The following is a 21,549-nucleotide window of genomic DNA, read 5'->3' as shown; positions in this document are numbered from 1 at the left end:
GTTAACGCAGGCTATAACAGCAGTAGTTATAATAGATAGTTATTATTATTATTATTATTATTATTGTTAATAGATAGATAGATAGTTATAGTAAAATTACTCTTGTAGGGGCCTTATGGAAGAAGAAATAATCCTACTGCTCTAATTGGTTGGATTATTATAAAGTGGGTCTAGGTGGGATGGTGGGCCTTGGCACTATGGATCACTACTTTTGACACGCTCCTCCGTATGGGGCTTGGGACAAGCCAACATTCCCAAGAGAACCACAGTGGAGTGTCTGACCGGAAATTTAAGCCTGCCAGGTTAGGAAGTTTTGCGGGTTATCCTGCCTACCGGCGCGGGGATGGTCCCATAACTGCGGCAAAAGAGTCGGTAGTTACGGAGACTTTGAGGGGCGCCTACTGTTCTATATATATTGAGAGAAGCCCATAGTTGCGGGAGATGGCTAATCTAGGCCGGACCAGAAATGTAAGGTATTGACAGTCTCTTATTCTTTGCGTAGGTCTGTACTACCTACCGTCAGAGTACCTACTAGTAGTATGGATATATTTACGGGTACTTTGTTTGTCAAAGTCAAACCAGGCGGATGCACTTCCTTGGGTTTGACCCACGTCGGAGCCAGGGTGCCTTGTTGCGCTGTTGGAGCAGCGTCGTAGTCCAAGCCTTTCTTGTAACAGATTGACACGGAGAACTTATGAAATAAGAAGGGGAAAAAATGGAATGATCAGAGGTGCCGCACGGGCCCTATCCGGGATAGACCGAGAGACTATCCGTACTGTTGTATTGGTTTTATATAAAGTGCGGGGGACACCGGCGTCGAGCGGGGCCGGGGGACGGGGCCTCGGGGCGGAAGGGCTTCTGAATGCGGGTAGACCAGATTTGGTTTCGCGAAGCCGAACCTTTGGGTTTAATCCCATGTGTATAATACGCTGAGGTCATTGCTGCCCTTGACGCCGTCGAATCTGTTTACGCGGGCTCGGTCGCTCCAATGGGTTGTACAAGATGACTCCAAACAAGCTTCCCGTGTTGGGCCAGGTGGGCTTTAGGAACAAGATCCTAGTGTACAAGTAGGCGACAGGCGTATCGCCGGCTCAAGGCATTGCTATCTGCCTGTGACTGCCCGAGTTTGTGTGTGGTGGTGAGAAAAAGAGGATTTTATTACTGGAACTCCTACAAGATACTCCGAGAACGACAGTCAGCAAGACAGATCCCATTGCTTGATTTGTTCTTATAAAAAAGCCAAGAGCCTAAATGCAATGACGAGTCAACTAATACAACAGCCGACAGGGATGGCGGCTCTGACATCGGAGGTGCTGAACCACGACATGTCAAGACCCGGAACCTGCTTTGCAGTGTCAGACTAGCGGATAGCGCCTTTCCCCTAGAGGCGTGAGAAGCTTTTGACACAATACCACATGGCCTAACTCGAATGCCAAGACGGAGCGGTACGATTTTCCTATTGATCTGTCGAAACAAAACGCCGAAGGAACTTGGCAACGTGGATGCCAATGAACATTAGAATGAAACAACAGTCAAGCCTGTCATCCCCGATCACTGTAACGAGACATGCTCGAGAAACTAGCCCTCGCAATTGACAAATACTCAATGCCGTGTCTCCCGCAAGTGGGACGATCAGAAACGGCAACGATCTGATCGTCTCAACTAAAAAGGCGTTCATACCGGCGATGACCCTTGGTCGTCCGGCGTAGCTCAAAACGAGCCCAGATCAAGACGCTCTTAGCAGAGCCTCCAACGCGTTGAGCGTACCGGATAATGTCCTCGTCAGGGACAATTAGAGTCCTGTTGATGTCATGAGGACACCACTATCGAATCATAAATTGCATACCTGCACCGCCGGAACAAATGTGGAGGCACCATCGCCGGTGTGTTTTGTTGGCTGATTCTTCAAAAGTACACGGCGAGCTTCGAAGATTACCACACGACTATTTGATGAAAATACGAGCAGCAAGTAGTATTAGATGCTGTCGTAAGCTGGAAGTGTTGCCTGCTGAACCTGACGGCGCCCAACTCATGTATTTGAGAACAGGGAAGGATATTCAAACAAGTTCCCTTTCAAACCCCAACCCCCCTTTAGCACCCACTTTCGTTTCTTGGACGATCCCGTCCGTCTGCATGTCTGATGGGGCACACAATATTACTACCATAATGCTCCGATATTGGCAGGGGGGTTGAGTTGGGTCTCGGGAACGTTGGAGACATCGCGTCATCAAATCGACAGAGGTCCACCGACAAGGGACGACATACTTATAAAATTAAAGAAGACTAAGATGTTAACTGGAAAATGCCAAAAGCCTTTTTAGTGGTATGATGTGTTCGATATAATTGCAGCTACACGGTGTCGGTGTGGAACCAAAAGTCCCTTGTGTTCTGCCATTTGATTACACAGTCTCACGGGGTTTCTGAAAACTTTTATCAGAGATTCAGTTCTGGGCATAGCCATGTTCCTACTCTATATCTTCATAGGGCTTGGCTCCCATATGTGTCCAAGCCCTCTCGATCATCAAGGTAACATCCTTGTCCTTCGACCGGAACAGTAATTCGGTGTCTCCAGTTCCAAAGGCCGAGATGGATTTGTGCTGTAATTGGGTCAGCCAGAATTTCAAAATCACATGTAGTATAGGATGCGATAACTCACCAAGCCAAGTGTTAACTTGATAAAACCATCCGCCCAGTGTTGGTGATAGAGTTTCGTAGGCTGCTTACCCTGAAGAGCCAGAAGCAGATTGTCTGCAGCGTAAGTGGCCTGCTTCATGGCAGCTCGGGCGTTGGGGTTGGTGACACCCGCCTCAGCAACATCACCACAGACGTAAATATTAGGAAGCGAGTCGACGTCAATCTGCATTGTAGGTTTGACCTTGATACGACCCGAGTTGGCGATCGCCTCAGGGACGAACTCGCTGATCAGCTGAGAGGAAGGTTGCTGGCCAATGGCGTTGACCTGCTTATGTGTTAGCAGCCGAGAAAGCCGAGAGCTTTTACCACGAGCTCGAGACCCACCAAAAAGTCGCATTCAATCTTGCGGCCAGAACTAAGGGTAACAAGGCCGTCCACAGGAGACTCAGTAGTTGTCCGTTCTCCCAGGTAGACCTCGATGCCAAGTTGCTTCAAGCCCTCGAGGGCTCTGACTTGCAGATCTTGGCCGAATCGATTCATGACTGCGTCTCTGGAATGAACCAACGTCACGTTTTTCTCGGGATACCGATCTTTGGCATCTGTGGCAAGCTCAACACCCGCAGCGCCTCCGCCGACAACAACCAGATTTCTGGCGGTCTTGATACGCTGCTGGAAGCTCTGCAGTAACCGGATCCCTTCCGCCTTGTCCGTTGAGCCTACTCGTGATGGCAACGTCATGCCAATGCCGGATCCCGTTGCAATGATCATGTAAGAGTACGGAATCTCTTCGCCGGTGCTTTGGATGGTTACCGTTCGATCCGTGATAGTCGAGACACGGTCATGGATCCATCGAACGATGGACTCGGAGCCTGCCGGCAGGTAAGGCCCATATGGGATAAATGTTTTGTGCTCGTGTCCCTCCACGACACAAAAGCGAGGTAGCGTCCATGTGAATTGCCAGTGTCGATTCGGTTCGACAATAATAAGGCGGTATGGCCCGTCTACCGGGAGTGAAGCGGCTATTAATCGGGCGGCATGGTAACCGGCGAATGAAGCCCCAACGATGACAATGTTGACCGGCTCGGCGTCTTTCGCTGCTGAGGGAATGGGGATTTTCTTGGTAAAGTAGTATCGGCACAGGATGTCCGCAAATTGCCCAAATGCGTGTCTCACGAGCCCAACAAAAAGGACCGCTTTCCGCGACGTCTTCAGCATGGTGGCCGACTGTGGGAGCTCATGGGCTCGGGGGGGGGGGAAGGGGGAGCGAAAGTGACCGCACAAAGGCCTATTCGAATGAAAAGAAATAAGCCCCAGCTGGTTGATGGTCACTTTTTCCGGATCTCCCGGCGTAATGCAAAAGGGAAAAGGCAGGTTGGCAATATGAATTGGTAGAGACCCTGCTTATCAGATGCGCATCTGATTAGATCCGAGGCGGACTAAACGGAAATGAAATGCCTGTCGGGGCGACGGGGGTCTGTTGCTAGCTTCGGCCGACACCATCTCTGCATCAGCGAATTCAGACATGATTTGCTTGGGCCGACGGATTTAAGGAGAGAAGGCTGTTCGGTCTTACGGACCCTAGATACCTCGGCATCGAGTCATGGCCTTGCGTGATCCCAAGAGAACATACATTACCCTCAATGACAAAGGCTACATTGCATTTACCGACATTCTAAGCAATCTTGTTGGGGGTTTATTGGCACAAAAGTCATGACAGGGAATCGATAACATTAAACCACTTACGGGGGGGAATCATCCGATAATACATAATCATTGTTGCCCGCACAGGAAAAGCCGTCGCCACAAATGCCTCCAACCCTTAAAACCTGCACCTCCCGAAGGCTGGACCTCGACCTTTTCCTTGGCCGGCGTGACATTGACCACGGGAGTGACTAGGCCTTTTTTGACCTCCCCGAAGGAAGGGTACCCCACGCTGCGCCATTCTTTGAAAGTCATGCCCCCTGCACAAGCGGGCATCTTGACCATGAGAGGCACCTCAATATCCTCGGCCGTGCCAATCAGCTCCGCCTTGTGGATAATCTTCTCGTCCAGGGTCTCGTAGCCCATTTTCTCGTACAACTGGTAGGTTGAGGGTGACGATTCGAAGTAAATGGGGATCCCCAGGCTGTTGCTGAGCTCAATCCCCCACTTACACCAGAGGGCACCAGCCTTTCTGCCTTGATGTTTCGGATCGACGGCAATAACATGGACGTCTTAAAAAAAAGAAAAAAGCAGGCTAGTCAGTCTTGGCTCCAAACATGATCGTCGGGATGTCTTGGCGGCGACTTACAAATGTACCGTCGCCGGCCAAACAGCTTTTCTCTGACATCGTGAAGTGGCTTGAGAACCGCCTCGGCACGCTCTCTGGCCGCTCCCTCAAGCCAGGCTACACCGGGATTTTTACGCTCTTCTTCACTCCGTTCTTTGAGGTAGATATCACCCAGAGCCATGCCAACGATCTCCCCTGTGTCGGTGTCGACGCACTTGTATGTGTATTGGCAGTCGGTGTGGTGCCACCACGACAGAGTGCCCGCGGTGTGGGCTTTGCGAAACTCTTCAGAGTCTACTCCGTCTGGGAACAGTATTTTGACCATGATTTCTCCCATAACGTCACCCTTGAACGCTTTAAAGTAGGCGTCATAGACCTTTTCGATGTCCGGGATCAACGCGGGCAGGATTGCGTAACCCATCTTGACGAAAGACCGAAGAGGGAGAAGGAAACCGGATTGGTTGGAGAGTCTAAGAAAGAGAGGCAAGCACCGATAGGCAAGATTTGAAAGTGCGGTCAGAACAACAAAGCAACGACGTCTTTGTAGGTCACAAACAGTCCCGTTTGTCAACGAGGAAAGTGCCACAACTTATATGCAGATCTGTCATCTCATAGGCCTCCATTACTTCACAGGGCTTGGGAGACCCGCCAGTCGCCAGTACTGCACCATCTGTGTTACGAGACTACTCAATGCCCTCAAGTCTTCCTTCGGAGCCTCCTTCTGCTCTAGGCAACCCCGGACGGAGGATGTCTCCCTAGGGGGATCTTGAGATGCGACTTTTATTATTATGCATGCCGATAAGGGTAAGTGTAAAGTCCCAACCGGGTAAGTAATAGACATGGGTCGGCAGTCCGGCTGAAGGACGTGCCCCTCGGTGGCCAGAACACATCCGGAGTTGACCAGTATTACGGAGTCCTGCTGCTGAATACATAGCGGCAGCCGAAGCTTTAGAGTTTGCCCGATTCCGCAGCACTTGCCCATGGTCCATGGACAATGGTAATAGTGGCCAGCTGATTCCACAATGACAAATGACACGGGTTCCGATGGTCCGGTATCCTTGGTGTCGATTCTAGGCCCTGTTGACAAGATTAAAGTTATCAGATCCGCAATTCCAGCATCTCAACAAGTCTCTTTACATCCTCGTATTCGCCCCGCCTCGCTTCATCCTGGCCCTTGGTTGACCTTGGCACAAAACGTGCTGTGCTGGTCAGCCGAGGTCAGTTCCCACCTCCCAAGCCTCCCAGGTGTCCGCAACGACCATGACCTTGGCGAGAACGGGAAGCAAGCTAGCAAAAGGTCTCTCGACCCTTGTCCAAAGCGCACCACTACCTTCGCAGTTCGCCACAGGCCGATCTGGGTGGCGGCCAACGGCTGAACCCTGTCTCACTCTCCGTACCCAGCATCACGTCGGGCGTTGGGTGGTTCGATGTCCTCTACGGAGTCGAGCTTTTTAAAACGCTCCAGAAGAGCCAAGGAGGATATTAAACCGCTTATCGATTCCGTACCATGGGTGGCGTTGTCACGACAGTACCGAAACAACTCAGCGTCGGCGCTAACATTGATGGCTTTTGGTTGGAACGCTAAGCTGGCTTATCAGATCTGCTCCGCTTCCTCCAGCCGTTATCTGATCCATCAGGCTCAATACGGCTCTCGGCATCATGGCGTCTAACGACTCATCCATCTCGGAGCATATGTTGAGTTGGGACTAGCGGGTCGACGACTGACAGGGGTTCTCGGTCCCGAGGTAGCATTTGTTTTAAGCGACGGAGGCAATGGGGAAGAAGAAGAAAAAAGGGTTCATTCCATCGTGGGAAATTATTTGGCGCCTTCTACTTTGGAAACAAAGACCGAGTCATTTTGCATTTGACCCTGCGGTGAGGCAGGGCCCTCAGGGAATACCCTGGTGGGCGTGGTCTGATTTTTACACCCGATCTCTTGATCAGTACCCAGTTGCTGAATCAGTCAAAAGAGTCTCTCATAGCTAGGCAATGGGACCACAGAATCGAATTTCTGGAAAAGGGCTCTCATGGCTGCTTCTGGGGTTCCAGGTCTCGAACTTCGGTGCGCTACACTACTTGGTCAACCCTACGAGCCACCAGCCCTATGCGAGCGTCATGGGCATTAGCTAGTCAGCGTTGTATCCCAATATGCTCCCAGACGCATGCCAAGTAAATAGAATACAGGCAAACTTCTATAAGTCTATTGGGTGAGAAAGGCCGCTTACTCGGCAAGTTGAATCTGAATAGCCAAGTCCTGTTGATATGAACTGTAGAGGTTGTGGAATCGTAACAAGGTCCAAGGTTTCGATTGCATCTATGATGAGCCCCTTGTTGAAATTCTTGACGGTTTCAGTGTCTATAGGCAACTGAGGGTGAGCTCGGAAGCTGTTAGACTGACGTGATAACCAACTACATCGCCAGACCTGGTTCATTTATTGAGTATATTCGAAAGGTAAGCAGAAGAATGAGTAGCTGTCTACGAACTCTAGTGGAGTGAAGGCACGGGCAACCACATTTCGGGCTGCAGAGCCTGCTGGCTGATACAAAACTTGCACTAGGGCTGTTGAATATGAAAGCTCGCGACGCCAACGCTTCAAGACCCTTTCCTGCCGGGGTTTTGCTAAGCCTCGGATGGGCCCCCGGGACGCTGGCTGAGACAAACCGCCGCATGTCAAAATGATGCTTTCGAAGTCCTTTATTAAATATTGTATGTGTTGGATATCATAAGCGTAAAGTGTAAGCTTGGACAATCAGGAAATCACGACGCTTTATTCCGCTGTAAATCCCGTTTTGTTCTCCCCTAGGTCCCATATCCCATCGCATATCCAGTGCCCGTCCTCTTTCGTCCACAAAAGATCTGGAATCCTGCTGAACCTTGCGTCGTAGCGATCCGAGACTCCCATCCAGAACCAGAAGTCATGCCATTGCACCGACATGGGCTTCTGAGACTCTGACTCCGACTGCGAGGTCTGCGGTGCCGGCTTGATTCCCTTTTCGTCGAAGCAGTCGGCGACCTTCAACCACAGGTTCTCGTCCTTCAGCTGGTGAATCGCGATGGCCTCGCCACCGACTAGGGCATGCTGAATGGCGTCCGGGTGCGTCTTCCTCCTCGCCCATGCCGTACCGTCGTGCCGGGCGTCCTCGTCGTCGTAATCAAACTTCTCCGTGCCCCTGAAGTTGACAAAGTTGGCCCTCTCGCGCCCGTGCAGCATGAGAGTAGCCACGGCCATATCCTCCCCGGTAACCACACCTTGCTCGCTCTGAAGACGTACCAGGAGCTTGATCATGTCCCAAGTGACAGTGTACATAGCTCCATGAGGGAAGACGAGGTCCCAAGTGGGAGAGTAGTAGAGCTCGCCGATAACGGTTTTCCGAACCGTGCTTTTCAGAGTCCCCAAAGCGGCATCCTTCAATAGTCTCGGTACAAGGAAGCGGTCCCAGAACCCGCGAGCGTTGAGCCATAGGTCAGTGTCCATCTTGGAGACGAACTCGTATTTGACGTCGTGGTTGACCAGCCACTTGAAAAACTCGAGAGTCTTGATGGTGTTGGCGGTAACATCGTCCTCGGCTACGTGATCGAGCACAATTATGTCCCCAAAGGTGCGGTTCTCCTTGGCCACCATTTCGGTCCACTGAGGCCCCGGGTTGGACACCACAAAGCGTCCGTCGAACGGCACGTCCTTGAAGATTCTCATCCATGTTGACCGAATGAGCGTCCGGCGCTTGGCATCTGATGCTGTGGAGATGACCGCCGCGAGCCAGGGTTTTGGGGGCTCATCGGTGGTGCCGTTTGTTGTTGAAGGCTGCTGAGGTGAGTAGGGGAAGGGGTCAAGAGCATAGGAGGGCTCCGGCAGGCCATCCACGGGGTTGCCATGGACGATGGGCTTCGTGATGGGGGCCACGAACGGCTCGTGGTGTTTCTGCTGGGTGTGCTGGGTAAGGTGAAAGGCAAGGCCGAGGAAGATGATGAAACAGGCTGCAAAGACACGAAAGAACTTTCTCTGAATGCATCGACTAAGCGACGCCCACATCGTCACAAGCATCGACAAACACGAAGCTACGAAAGGCATTTCGTCTCTCCAATACAACGTTGTGAAGACGGCAAGTTGACGGATGGGCAACGAACGGTTGTCGAAAGAAGGGAGGGAGAGAGTTCTCAAAAGATGGGACGAGATGGGATGGAAGAGACGTAACTCCAAACCCACCCCCTCTCGCCTGATACACAACATCATACAATCAAGTTTTCTGCAGCAGCAGTGACAGTCCTATTCCTAGCCTAAAGTATAAAGTACATCCCTGAGTAACAAACCCCCGGCCGAGAGGGCAATGAGATTGGGTTGAGTCGTAGATAGATCCTCATCGGCGTGGTTGGTTTGCCGCACGGCCGCAGGCAGACCCAGAGCAACTTGCAACAACATGTGCAGCAGGCCTATGATTGAGCTATGGCTTTGTGAGTGCCTGGTTTATGACATGCTCGGCATCCCAGTCGTGTTTTCCTCTCTGATCTGGCTTTGATGCTCTTGAGCCAATGGCAGTTGTTTTGAGGACGGTGTCATATTCGTGCTTTTCTCTGAAGAGTAACGTGGATGGAGGGGCCCCAAGCTACACAATTCTTTCCCAAGGTTCTGCACGTGGCCAAGGTCCAAGTCTACTGGCCAGTCAGTCAGTCATACGGGTCAACCTTGGAGGTAGACAACCCCCTTTTTGACTTTTTAAAGGATTTCGGTGTGCAACGCCCGACCCCGGAGCAGTTACACTACCTACTCATAATTAGCCAATCGCTACTTAGTTAGTCCGAAGAGGTCTGTCGGTGAGGATTCACGAGTGCGGAGGGGCGAGAAAAGAACTTTTGCAGCTGCAAAGGATGAATCATGTCGAAATTGCCAACGGATCGTTTGCTGCACAGTGCACACAACAACATTACTGCATAAGACACTTTATTTCAGGAGCCATGGACGCCTCCAGCGAATTTGACTCTCGGGAACTCATCGGGGACCATCTATCTGCTTCGTCATTGGTCACGCTCGAAACAAACCAGAACATTGCGATCGGGCGGAAAGTTGCCACTTGAAGCTCTGTTGGCCGCGCCCAACGAAGCTGTAATTAGTCCTACCCCCCAAAAACTCTCCCAGTCGTGGCCAGCAAGATCACGCAGACCCGTGGTCGCTTTGTTTCGAAAGCCCATCCTGGGCAGTCGTTGGTGAAGGAAAGTTGACTTTGCGGCCTTTGCGTACCGGTATTTTATGTCTACACTAGAGAGGGCGAAAAGTATGTCGTGTGCCTCCTATGGCGCATTGAGACGCGAGCAGTAAGATCGACTTGGCCAGGCGGACCGAGAGGACAAGGCATGATAGATTACATGGAGGCGTGGAGAGGATGGGATCGCCGTCACTTCCCCTCATAGTACTAACGGCCAAGCAGGCAGATTTTCTCCGCGAGCTGCCTTGAGAATTCTTCGGCGTATCATGCTATAAGGGGCTCGACCTGCAACGTTCGAGTTGGTGTCAAACGGCAGCCTGGACTGGCATCCTTGTGTACACTACCACTGGACATGTAAGTCAGGCCTTGGGAGGGCATGTATCGGCATAGCCTTGTAACGTCGATGGTATCCCCGACGTTGACTCGGTGAGCCACTGCAATATAGACATGTCACAAACAGCTGGCGACGGCCTGACTATGACCGACGTTCAGATACCAGTAGCCCTAGCTTGAACTGGAGGTGTTGAGGTTGTTGAGGAGAAATCCGCTGCACAACATTGAGAGTGGAATGGTAATTACGGATAAAAGCATAAGGTTCCCTGTCCATCGGAGGGTGACGCCACACTTCATGCATGAACTTATGCACATGCGCTAATTCGAGTGATGTTTAAGCAGCTGTCGCAGATAGAGGTCAAATATATACGGTCAAAATGTTCCATCTAGATAAGAGGGATATAGAGGAAAATGAGCAGTATATGCCTGTGTAAAGTCCTATAGTCCCACAGGTGGTATGCCCACGTGACAAAAGCAGAGTAATAACAGAGCCCATGATAGATTCCCTTGAACAGAGCCCACACACGGAATCCAAAGCAACATTGCTTCAAAATATGCATCAGTCTAGCTATTTGTATTACAGCAATCGAAAGACGAACATTCTATTTTTCTTTTGAAGTACTGAGCTCATGGCTTCGACCACTCAGCCTATTGGTTGTTGCAAAAGTCTAGTGCTCTAGATGTCCAGCAAGCGCAACATGATGTACGCATTGGTTAACGTTGTTGAAAGTGAGCGTCCTATAAGCTGTCAAGAAATATTCTCGACACACCCATGATGGGTATAAAATGCATTCTTGATGCTGATTTTCCCCGAATAGTTGACATGCCATGGTTGGTTTCCAGGCCATCGATTCGACTCTCGAGTATTAATTATCGCGTCGGGTTTGGCGAACGTGGTTTCGGGTATTCTACGGCCATGAGAACTCTCATATCCCGCATCTAACCTGATGTAAAGATAAAAGGATAATACTCTTTAATACGATATAACCGGGCTCTTACTGTCTCGGTCTTGGACGGCTGAAATAGAGTTGCTATGGTCAGACCTATCTATCTCATTTAGGACGACGGCACGGGCGCTGTTGCACAGTGGCGGAGACGACAGGGGGGAAAAGCACGCCAGAGCAAAGCGGCATGACATCACCATCGAGACACGCACGTAGCATAGGACGATCCATCATCCATCTCCTCTCTCCTCTCACTGCCAAGACCGTCCGCAGCGAGCTCTATGCTCCATCTCTGTTTCTTCTCTTCCAGTACCTACCTATTCATGGTCTTCATCCTCGGCTACAACCAACTTGCAAGAAAAGCACTCTTGGCATCTGCTTTGCCCACGACACATCTCTGTTGCTCTTCCTCCGCAAAGTGTGCCTTTTTGGACGCCACGAGCCTACCTACGTAATTGGTTGGTAACAAACAAAACGGCACCGGAAATGGCGGGCTCCCTTGCAGGCAAGTTCCTGGCTGCCGTCGCCCTATGTGCCGCTACCATTGCTGCGCCCACCGGCGGCGATCAGATCGTCTTGGAGGCCGATGCCGACTTGACTCGTGTTCATGAAGAGTAATTGACCACAAACTAATGCACACACATGGACGCTCGTCTTGTCAAACAACTTACTAACGCGCGGCGTAGACTATTCAACGCCCAGGTCATCCCTACCGTCTTGGAGGAGTTCCAGCCCATCCTGGGTCTCTCGGCCGAGTGGTCCTCTTCCAATGTAGCTGATCTCGGAAACACTCTAAAGCCGGCGAATCTCCAGTCTGCACCATCGGTTTCCCTCGTCAAGGGCTCGTCAATGACGAGAAGCTTCATCGCCACGACCTACGTCCTGACCCTGACTGACCCGGACGCACCGACGCGTGACAACCCCATCTGGTCGGAATTCTGCCACTGGATTGCGACGAGCAGCTCCCCCACCATCTTTGTAGGCATCGACCCGGAGCACTTGAACGACGTTGTTGAGTACAAGCTGCCCGGGCCTCCGCCGAAGACGGGCAAGCACCGTTACGTCTTCACCGCGTGGGTTCCCGCCAACGGGACCAAGGAGAAGCTGCATTTGTCGAAGCCCGAGGAACGCAAGCACTGGGGAGGCGAGGAAGGGCGCGGCGTGCAGAAGTGGGCGAAGGAGAACGGTCTCGTTGCAGTTGGTGAGTTGAGTTGACTTCGCCGTCGTCTCTATGCTATTGGTGCAATGACTGACTGATGATGGCTGTCCAGGTGCGAATTTCATCTACGCCCAGAACGAGAAGCAGTGACTAAAGTGGCCATGCCCGATTCCTTTTGTCGGTTGTATCAACACAGGGAAAGCAGTAGGGTCAACACAAAACATGGAGATCAGCCGATGATGATTGATTGTTATTGCTCAATGGTCGCCTAGCCCAGTGCCCCTCAAGGTTGGGAGGCAATGAGATGATAATATGAAACTCAAAGAGAAGTATGCATGCAATTGGCGAACCGCAGTGTTGTTAAGGGTTCACTCCTTCCTCTTCCCACCTCATCTTTCGTCCTGCGTTTCGTCCTTAGTATTGTCCAAACTTTCCCTCTCAAGTCATCTCGAGATCCGATGAGAAACCTCAGCAAGTTCAAGATTGCGATTGGATCCGTCGTTACTCGCGACTGGGGGATGGGCTCGAGGCATTTCCAGCTGTCCGGCTGCTACTCGTCCTCGGGCTCGTTTCCGAGCCTTCTTCTCCTTGCCATCAGGGCACTGTTTCTCAGAACCCTGCTCTCCCTGGTTGGGCGAGGGCTGCTGCGCCGCATCGCGTTGGCCGTTGGTGAGGCCGTTGGGACGTTGTGCAAGCCTCGCAGCCAGCTCAGCCCGGCTTCGGCGCTTGATCACCTCCCTTTTCCTCTCCGACTCTCCATTCCACGAGCACTTCTCTTTGGTACGGACACAGTTACCGCATACCTTGAAATCCTTCCAGCCGACACAGCGCACATTGCCCTTTCTGATACACCCCTGGCATTTATCATCGCCGTCAACTGACGTCCCTTCCCGGTCGATCTGGTCCCCATGCTCGTGCTCGTGCTTGGTCTTTTTTGACACCAACTTTCCTGCAGCTCCGCCTGACGTGCAGACAGAGCAGACACACATGACTTTTTCCGCTTGCTGCTTCTGCGGGACTGGAGGCTGTGGTTGTTGGGCCGCCGCGGCAGGAGCTGGATTCCGACGTCTTTCGTTTATGGGACGAAAGCCTTGGACCCTGGGACTAGGCCGCTCAGAGGGCAGTCGACGCCTTGAGGGTAACGCCGCTGCTGCTCTTGAGCTCTGGCGCTGCTGATTGGTACCGTCTGCCAGAGCGACGGGGGCGACGGGGGCGACGGGGGAGACGGGGGAGACGGGGATGGGGGCAACGGGGGCAACGGGGACAACGGGGGCAAAGGGGGTCATGGGGCGGGCGTGCGCTACTTCTTGCAGACGGTTGTAGCTTTCAAACGCTTCTTCTTCGACCAAAGGCGAGAATTCCATCTCCTCTGCTAAGATGGCTGCGATATCCATTGGAAAATCGTCTGGTATAAGCTGGTCTGAATCTGAATATGGTGTCGGTCCTTGGCCGGTGTGTGCTGATTGTTGAGAAAGCTGAAGGGACTTGGCTTTGGTCGTACTTGGATGAAGAATAAAAGATGGGATGGAGAAGTTCAATCCGAATAGGTTGGACGGGATCTTGTACTTGACAATAGACACGACGGAGATACATACCTAGCTCTGAATGGAATGTTAGACAGCAGGAGCAAACGGAGATAGTTACGGGTACCTCTGGGATTCTACCTTGCTCGTTCCTTCGCTTGCACGAACTTTGCTTTTGGCGAGCCAAAAAGGTCACCTTATCGGAGAAACATTAACAATATCTGAAGATTGTCGCCGCACCGTGGCTCTGTAGATGATGAGAAACGGAGAGCTTTCGTCCGGTTCACCGAGGGGCACGGTTATCGTGTCGACGTCACGAACAGAATCAAACACTTACTGACTAGAGAAAGCGTTTCCGCCCTACATGGATGGTAGATACAAACGACGATAACTTGGAACGCAGGCGTGGACGCCATCTGTAGCTTCGGCTTAGAGAATTGCTGAAACTTTGAAAATGAGGAGGAAGTAACTATTATGCTTCGGTCGTGATATGGGCCACACCACCGCAAACGTGATACGTAAATCGAATAGGAAAGGTGCTCGAATCCATGGCTAGGCGCCTTCCTTTGTGGTTTTATTCTAGAAAACTTCCACATCATTGTTCTTTCTCATCCTGCCCAGCTTGATATGTATGCAATTTTTGATGCGGACGCTTGTCTCCCAGACCCTGGAATGGAACACCAAGCCTGGGATGCCCTGTTCAAGTCGAAGTCATGACCTCTGTTCCATGGAACTCATGAACATCAGAAAACACAGACAACAATAACAGTTGAAGTTTAGTGCGAAACCACACAGCCGTTGAAAACGCGGTTATCGCCGGTGGACTACCGGTGGACCGCCGGTGCCCAAACGGGCATGTGTATCCGCGCCATCAGACGGACCATCGGACCCCGCACCATATCGCCCGCGTAGACATGCCATTATCCCGCTCTTGAGCGCGGGGTTCTTTCTCATGGATGGACGGAGGATGCAACAGTGTATTGTGTGAATGTCGTGGAACGGAACACAACGGGAGAAAAGCATCTTGATTTAACCTGACGGATGAGACAGCCTACCGGCGCATCTGACGATATTGCACAGCATATTCGAGCATCACGGTTGAGCTCCTCTTGTGTCCCCGACGTCATCCGGTTGAGTACAAACAATCTCAGGATTGAACATACCTCTGTCGAGCAATCTCACAAGATATTTCCATCTTGAACCTACAACAATCTTGAATTTACAATCACCATGGACGAAAGAGCCGGTATTCCCGTCACGCTCCCTGTGGCTAACCCTACGGAAAGCTATTGGCACTCTCCTCCCTCCGTTCTCTCAGACCATGTATCGAGTTCATCGCTACCTTCAACAACCGATACCCTGATAATAGGAAGTGGTATCACGGGCGCTGCCATGGCCCATTTCCTACTCTCCCCGCCTCCTACCAGCAGCCCTTCTCAACGAGCGCCCTCCCCTCCCGACATCACCATGCTAGAGGCCCGCGCCGTGACCTCGGGCGCGACAGGCCGTAACGGAGGTCACACAAAAGCCGCATCGTACCGATCATTCCTCCACCATGCAAGCACTCTCGGCACCGAGACTGCCTGCCTCATTGCGCGGCTTGAACTTGCCAACGTCCGCGCCGTCCACACGTTCGCAGCCACTCACCTAAAGGACAAAGCAACGGAAAGCAGGCCCTGTCAGACCGTTGACGTGATCTACGATGCTGCCCAGTGGGAGGCAGCAAAACGGGCCGTCGACGCGATGAGGCAGGCCATGCCCGACGACGACGCTTCGCGATACGAACTCTACGAAGCAGAGGAGATGCAAAGCCGGTTCCACGTTTCGGGTGAGGGGCTGTATGGCGGTGTTGCCTATGAGGCAGGCAGCATCTCTGCGTACCGCTTCACCACCGGCGTGCTAGAGCTGTGCGTCAACAAGGGCCTGAAGCTCTTCACGGAGACGCCTGCAACCAGCGTCAAGAAAGTTGACGAAACCGCAGCAAACGGCCATCGATGGATCGTGGAGACGCCCAGAGGCCGGATCGAAGCGCGGAGGGTAGTGCTCGCAACCAACGGCTACACGGCATTCCTCGACCCACGGTTCCAGGAGTCCATCGTGCCGATGCGCGGACAGATTACGGCGCACCGGCCGGGATCCAAGATGCCGAAAGAAGGCCTAGCGGCAACTTACAGCTTCATCTACGAAGGTGGCTACGAGTACATGATCCCCAAACCGCAGGGGACGCAGTTCGCTGGCGATATCGTCATCGGCGGCGGCCTCGTCCGCGCGCCGAATGAGGGGCTGGGGGAATACGGGACGACGGACGATTCGCAGCTGAACCCCATCATCAGCACATACCTATACGAGACGACGCCGCGCTACTTTGGCGACAACTGGGGCGAGGACGACCCGGCTGGGCGGGTGCGCGCGGAGTGGACCGGCATCATGGGCTTCAGTCCGGACGGGTTCCCTTTCGTAGGCCAGGTGCCGGGCGAAGAAGGGCTCTGGGTATCTGCCAGTTTCCAAGGCCATGGCATGGTGCTCTGCTGGATGTGCGCGAGGGCGCTGGCCGCCATGCTCGATGGGACCGAGGAGGATAAGCAGCAGCTAAGCAGCTGGTTTCCCGGGGCCTTCGCAGTCACCTCCACACGGCTGAGACGGAGATTTACGGGGACGGTGAACCACTCGACATCAGGACCCGCTGATCGAGATGCTGCTGGTCCTGGGGTTCCAAAACGAGGTTAACTCAACTGACTGCACCTTGCGTGCGGCCGCCTGCTGCGCGCGCGCCAGCGGCGGGCTTGGTTGGGTCGGGTTGGCTTATCCATCGGGGAGGGGCAAGAATAGACTTTGCTCGCGTCCTGCCCTGGTCGCTTAGCTTAACCATCCGGTCGGATTGATGGCCATTCTGGCGGTGTGAGAATGAGAGACATGCGAGGCAGGAAAGGGGTGACGAAGTGGCGCAACCCTGGCGGCCACGGCAGTCATTTACCAAGTTAGTATTGCTGCTGGCTGCTCGTCTGCCCCTTGATCAGTACGACCTCTGGGTGAGGGGGGGGAGGGGGGGGGGGGAGAAAAGCTCGCGATGTACATGTTGGATGACACTGCGAGACGCTCGTTGCGGACAAGTAGAGAGGGGAAGCGATACGGGCGGGGTTTTGGATTGGTCTTGAGTCACATCCAGCCGGGCCGCATCCTCTCCATGTGTACGTTTGTCCAAAAGAACACAAGCCGTATTCCCGGGTCAAGCAGATAGATACATGATGCGGCGCCGTGTGATGATGTCCATCCTGCACAGCGCACACCCTGCGTGGAGCAACAAAAGCCTCGAAACAGCCCCGCCTGACAAACACCAATGAGATGGATGATGATGATAAATCAACCCATGGCCGGCCGTTTTCTCGGAGCCGTGTAAGCGAGAGGCACAGGCGGGAACGGATCTTGCCAATGCGCTGGCGCGGGAAGCACCGCATCGGATAGCTTGCAGTTGCAGCGGCAGAGCGACCACCCGGCTGGAATCGAATCACAGCACAAAGATACAAGGAGCATCGGGTTGCGAAGCGGAACAAAGAAGAGAAGGGGCGGGAGGGACCGAAACGTGGGTGTGTTTCCGGAGTCGCTCTCGACGGACGGAACGCACAGAGAGGGAGGGCATGGGACAATCATCAACCCCAGCAGTATCCGTATTCATGCTTGCAGTAATATCGCGTAGCCTGACGGGTAGCGTACCCTCTTACGTGCCTGGTTTCGGCAGACAGGCACCGGTGTAGGATTTTCACGGAAATGGGAACCGGAGATTTGATGGCCAAGCTGGAAGCAACCATCGGCTCATTCCGCGTACGAGGCACTCCCAAGATACCTACGAGACCTCCCCCCGTCCCGTCCTCCATCCCGACTTGATAGAAGGGGGGGGGGGGGGGACGACATATGCCATCAAGGAGGGCGGGGCGGTGGTCTCTGGTCACTCGACAGACCGTCGTACGACGACGACGAAGAGGACGAAGGTGGGGAGGGGGGCATGGGGATGGTTGGGCAAACCAAACAACACATCATCCATTGCCGGCCGGCTGGCTTGGGACCCCCAACCCTACGCTGCGGTTTGCGATCCACAGCTCTGGAGACCCGGGACAGGCTGCGAAACCCAAATGATTCAGGGAGAAACCCGACAGAGGGGACGTCGACCCGCACGCACTGCAGGCACACGGTATTGGGCCCACCAATAGCCCTTGGGTTGAGAACGCATGTATGCCGGATGCGGTGAGCGTCGCAGGTGCTGCGGTGGCATAGTTGGGCCGCTTCGTGCCCCAGGAGCAGTAGCAGTAGGGGGAGGAGGAAGAGGAGGAGGAGGAAAACGTGCAGAGGGCTTTGCAAGGCGGCTGGTGATGGTCGTGTATGCACCTATACCGTTCTAGTCATGCCTATCTATCTGGGCATGCGTACTTGGGTTGGGCTGGGGGTGGTGGGTAGGTCATTGTTGTCGACACGCGTTTGGCATCCGCAATGACGCCCGACTGTGTACATACTACGCAGTGTATCCGTATACGGTCTACAGTTTTGTGAGAAGATGAAGAGTTGCGTGTGCATGGTTGCGCATGGAAATGCGTCCGAGTGCGTCTAGCCGTCGCACGAGGTCATGCCGCCTCAGCCCGTTGGGTCCTGGCAAGCATGGACAAGCATGGATTGGATCATAGGCGGTGTCGATCACGGCATCGACTGCAGGAAACGCCTCTCTGGTCATCGAAGCTTTCAAGCCTGGGAAGGGGGGGGGGGGGGGGGGGGGGGGGGGTTATCTCCGTACTAGCTTGGGCCTTTTGTTTCGCCCCAGGCTGGGACCATGGGAGACGGCGTTTGTCCTAGTCGTCCCACGCCTCTACACTACAGCCAACTACCGCGTTTGACGACGCTAAAGGATCGATGGGGCGGCGGGGTTCGCTTTCGGCTCTGTCTCGTCCCATTCAGGATGGGTAAGTGAGTGGAAATGGATGGATGGATGGATGGATGGATTGATTGATGGCACGTCCGCTACGATGTGAACCAGATACGGTAGGGCTTAAGGGATCTGCAGAGGTGTTATTCCCGGTGCCAACTAAACTAACCACGCCGGGCGGTTCAGGTGAAAGTGGTCGGATGGATAACGCGGACTGGGAAATTGGGTAATGGCGCGGGGGGGGGACCTTTGGCACACACGCGACGGCCGGCGGCGGTCAACCGGGAACGCATGTACCGTCGACGTCGAACCGGCCATGGGTCGAGGCCGAAGGGGACGAGAGGAAGGGATGAGAAGACGTCTTCCCTCGCCAGGGCGACGTCAACGGGGCGACAGCGGTCAGCAACGGGGTTTACGGGGTTTAAGTGATGGTCATGGGGTCCCGAGAGGTCGCATCGTGCTGGGTAGGTTGGGATAATGCAATGGAAAAGGTCCTAGGAACCTTGAGACATGAGAAGGGTCCCCGCCGTCCGTGTGATACGTCGGGGCCTGGCCTGATGGCGCGCCTCTGACTCTCCGTGCTTCGTCCCGGCTGTGGTTGTTGACGGGCCAGGTCCTCCTTATGGTATGCACACCCAAATCATCCAGTAGCGTGGCTGGCTAGCTCACGGCGGGAAGTGAAGCGAAGGACGTGAAAGGCTAGCCCATTGCAACTGCCGGCTACCGGCTGACAAACGAGGAGCGTAAACGGTTGCCATCTTCCATGCATATCAGGAGAAGAGCATCGAGGAGGGAGGGAGGGACGGACGGGCGCCGTCCTCCGCCACGGGCGACAGGGTGAACTTGCCGATGTGTAATACCTCTCTCACTCACATATCCGTAGGTACTCTCTCTCTCTCTCTCGCTCGCTCTCTCACTCACTCGTAATGAAAATGTTTTCCCAGCCCGTCATTGGATCGAGAGACCGACCCATGGAAGCGCGCCCGCCCCCCCCCTCCTCCTCCCCAAGAAGCCCTTCCCTCCCGAATCCCGGCCGCCCAGCGTGCCATTCCTTTGGGAGCATCCACTTCCACTGCATGGCTGGGCCCCTTGTCTGGTGGTTGGTGCCCATCTTCTGAGTCCCGTCCAGTAGTGTATAGGGCCATGTTACATAGCTGCTGCAGCGTTTCCATCCGTGTCATGCCCTTTGCTTTCCCGTCTGGACCTTTGAGCGAAGGGCGAAGGGCGAAGGGGGAAAGGCGGCCGAGTGGATTCCCTGTCGGCCACCCTTGCATCATGTCTGCAGAGGGCCGGCCCATGTAGAAAAGTATCCGTGGTGTATCCGTATGTACTTGGTAGATTTTCCCTTCCCCTGAACTTCGGCCGCCCGTCTGCCCCTCTTCGCCCACTACCACTACTACTACTACTACTACTACTACTACTACTACTACTACTACTACTACTACTACTACTACTACTACTACTACTACTGCTACTACTTGGATCCCACCCCCTCGTACCGCCAAGAAGGACAATCTGGATCTCGGCCCCCACTGGAGGGACAGGTTCAAATCCCGAAATCTGACGGTCCACTCTCCCGGAGACGCTTGTCATGCCAAGCTCGCCAGAAGCTCTCATACCGCACCCGCGTGTCCTGACTGTGACCTACACACCTTTGTAGCATACAAGATGGGGGCCAGGGAGGCCAGGTACGGGATGCACCTACGTGGCGTGGTTACAAAAGTCTCGTCAGGGTGTGCCGAGTCTTGCTTAGTTCATCATCATCCGTGGACAGAGAGAGAGAAGGTTGATATTAGCAGTGACCGACGTAGCTTCGGCCAAGTCGATGGGCAGCTGATGGCCACCACCACCACCACCACCTCCTCCTCCTCCTCCCCTTATCCTCTGACAGCGCACAGTCCCAAAGCTCTTTGTGATATCTGACAAAGATTCGGCTGATGTGGGCTGTTTCTGGATTCGGACACGAGCCAAGCCAGTGAACGAGGGAGAACCCAGGTCCGGGAACATGGACATGGATCTCCCGTCAATGTATAATCCTGTCAGCGACGACTTCTCTTGAGCCAAAAAAGAAAAAGAAAAAAAATAAGAGAAAAAAAGAAAAATGATGCTACGGCACCCTGCCCCTTTTCCTCGTCGGCAAGTGTCTGCAGGAGAATGGCCGTTGTCTTGTGCCCTGCGTAAACGACCTTGGAAGAGTCGAAACGGAGGCCTCGTGGCGACGGCAACGGCGACGGGGTTTGGCGCGGAAGTTTGCTCCCACTTGACCAGGCGGCGGGAAGGATGCATGTCCTTGACAGCCATTCGATGTCAAGAGAGAAGAGTCGATGGCCAAGACGCCGGCCCGTGTCCTTGTCCTCGAGATTGCACAAGGCATGTGGCACTCGTCGCAACGAAGGGATGCCCGGGCAGAAAAGAGCGGCGGCCGCTGGGGGCAGATATTGCCACCAGAGTCTCAGTCGGCAATGTTCTCCTGCGAGAAGGAGGAGGAGGACGATGGAGAGGAAGGGGTCTCCATGTTCCGAGGCCGCCTCAGATCTCGGGCTGTGCATGTTTGGCAGAGTACCATCGGTGGACGATAG

General features: G+C 53.7%; 7 protein-coding genes across 7 annotated transcripts; 3 read left to right on the top strand and 4 right to left on the bottom strand.

The window, feature by feature from the left end:
• Positions 1-2,465: 2,465 nt before the first annotated feature.
• On the bottom strand, positions 2,466-3,849 carry GLRG_09833 (uncharacterized protein; the record flags this gene model as incomplete). The annotated part of the gene is made up of 3 exons (XM_008100518.1): positions 2,466-2,597; positions 2,657-2,959; positions 3,019-3,849. 3 exons carry the CDS (start codon positions 3,847-3,849, stop codon positions 2,466-2,468), a joined length of 1,266 nt encoding a protein of 421 aa, XP_008098709.1.
• A 555-nt stretch (positions 3,850-4,404) lies between these two features.
• GLRG_09832 (acetyltransferase) lies at positions 4,405-5,324 on the bottom strand (the record flags this gene model as incomplete). The annotated part of the gene is made up of 2 exons (XM_008100517.1): positions 4,405-4,847; positions 4,925-5,324. 2 exons carry the CDS (start codon positions 5,322-5,324, stop codon positions 4,405-4,407), a joined length of 843 nt encoding a protein of 280 aa, XP_008098708.1.
• A 2,347-nt stretch (positions 5,325-7,671) lies between these two features.
• GLRG_09831 (uncharacterized protein) lies at positions 7,672-8,934 on the bottom strand (the record flags this gene model as incomplete). Its single annotated transcript, XM_008100516.1, has 1 exon — positions 7,672-8,934. The coding sequence occupies one exon, from the start codon at positions 8,932-8,934 to the stop codon at positions 7,672-7,674; it is 1,263 nt and encodes a 420-aa protein (XP_008098707.1).
• A 2,931-nt stretch (positions 8,935-11,865) lies between these two features.
• Positions 11,866-12,688, top strand: GLRG_09830 (phosphatidylethanolamine-binding protein; the record flags this gene model as incomplete). Its single annotated transcript, XM_008100515.1, has 3 exons — positions 11,866-11,993; positions 12,066-12,580; positions 12,651-12,688. 3 exons carry the CDS (start codon positions 11,866-11,868, stop codon positions 12,686-12,688), a joined length of 681 nt encoding a protein of 226 aa, XP_008098706.1.
• A 2,603-nt stretch (positions 12,689-15,291) lies between these two features.
• Positions 15,292-16,788, top strand: GLRG_09829 (FAD dependent oxidoreductase; the record flags this gene model as incomplete). The annotated part of the gene is made up of 1 exon (XM_008100514.1): positions 15,292-16,788. One exon carries the CDS (start codon positions 15,292-15,294, stop codon positions 16,786-16,788), a length of 1,497 nt encoding a protein of 498 aa, XP_008098705.1.
• Positions 16,789-20,719: 3,931 nt separating this feature from the next.
• Positions 20,720-20,983, bottom strand: GLRG_09828 (uncharacterized protein; the record flags this gene model as incomplete). The annotated part of the gene is made up of 1 exon (XM_008100513.1): positions 20,720-20,983. One exon carries the CDS (start codon positions 20,981-20,983, stop codon positions 20,720-20,722), a length of 264 nt encoding a protein of 87 aa, XP_008098704.1.
• A 311-nt stretch (positions 20,984-21,294) lies between these two features.
• GLRG_09827 (uncharacterized protein) lies at positions 21,295-21,549 on the top strand (the record flags this gene model as incomplete). Its single annotated transcript, XM_008100512.1, has 1 exon — positions 21,295-21,549. The coding sequence occupies one exon, from the start codon at positions 21,295-21,297 to the stop codon at positions 21,547-21,549; it is 255 nt and encodes an 84-aa protein (XP_008098703.1).

This window comes from Colletotrichum graminicola (genome assembly GCF_000149035.1).
Source record: "Colletotrichum graminicola M1.001 genomic scaffold supercont1.52, whole genome shotgun sequence".
Taxonomy (NCBI): domain Eukaryota; kingdom Fungi; phylum Ascomycota; class Sordariomycetes; order Glomerellales; family Glomerellaceae; genus Colletotrichum; species Colletotrichum graminicola.
Note: the sequence above shows the minus strand (reverse complement) of the source record. Positions and strands in the feature narration are given on the sequence as shown.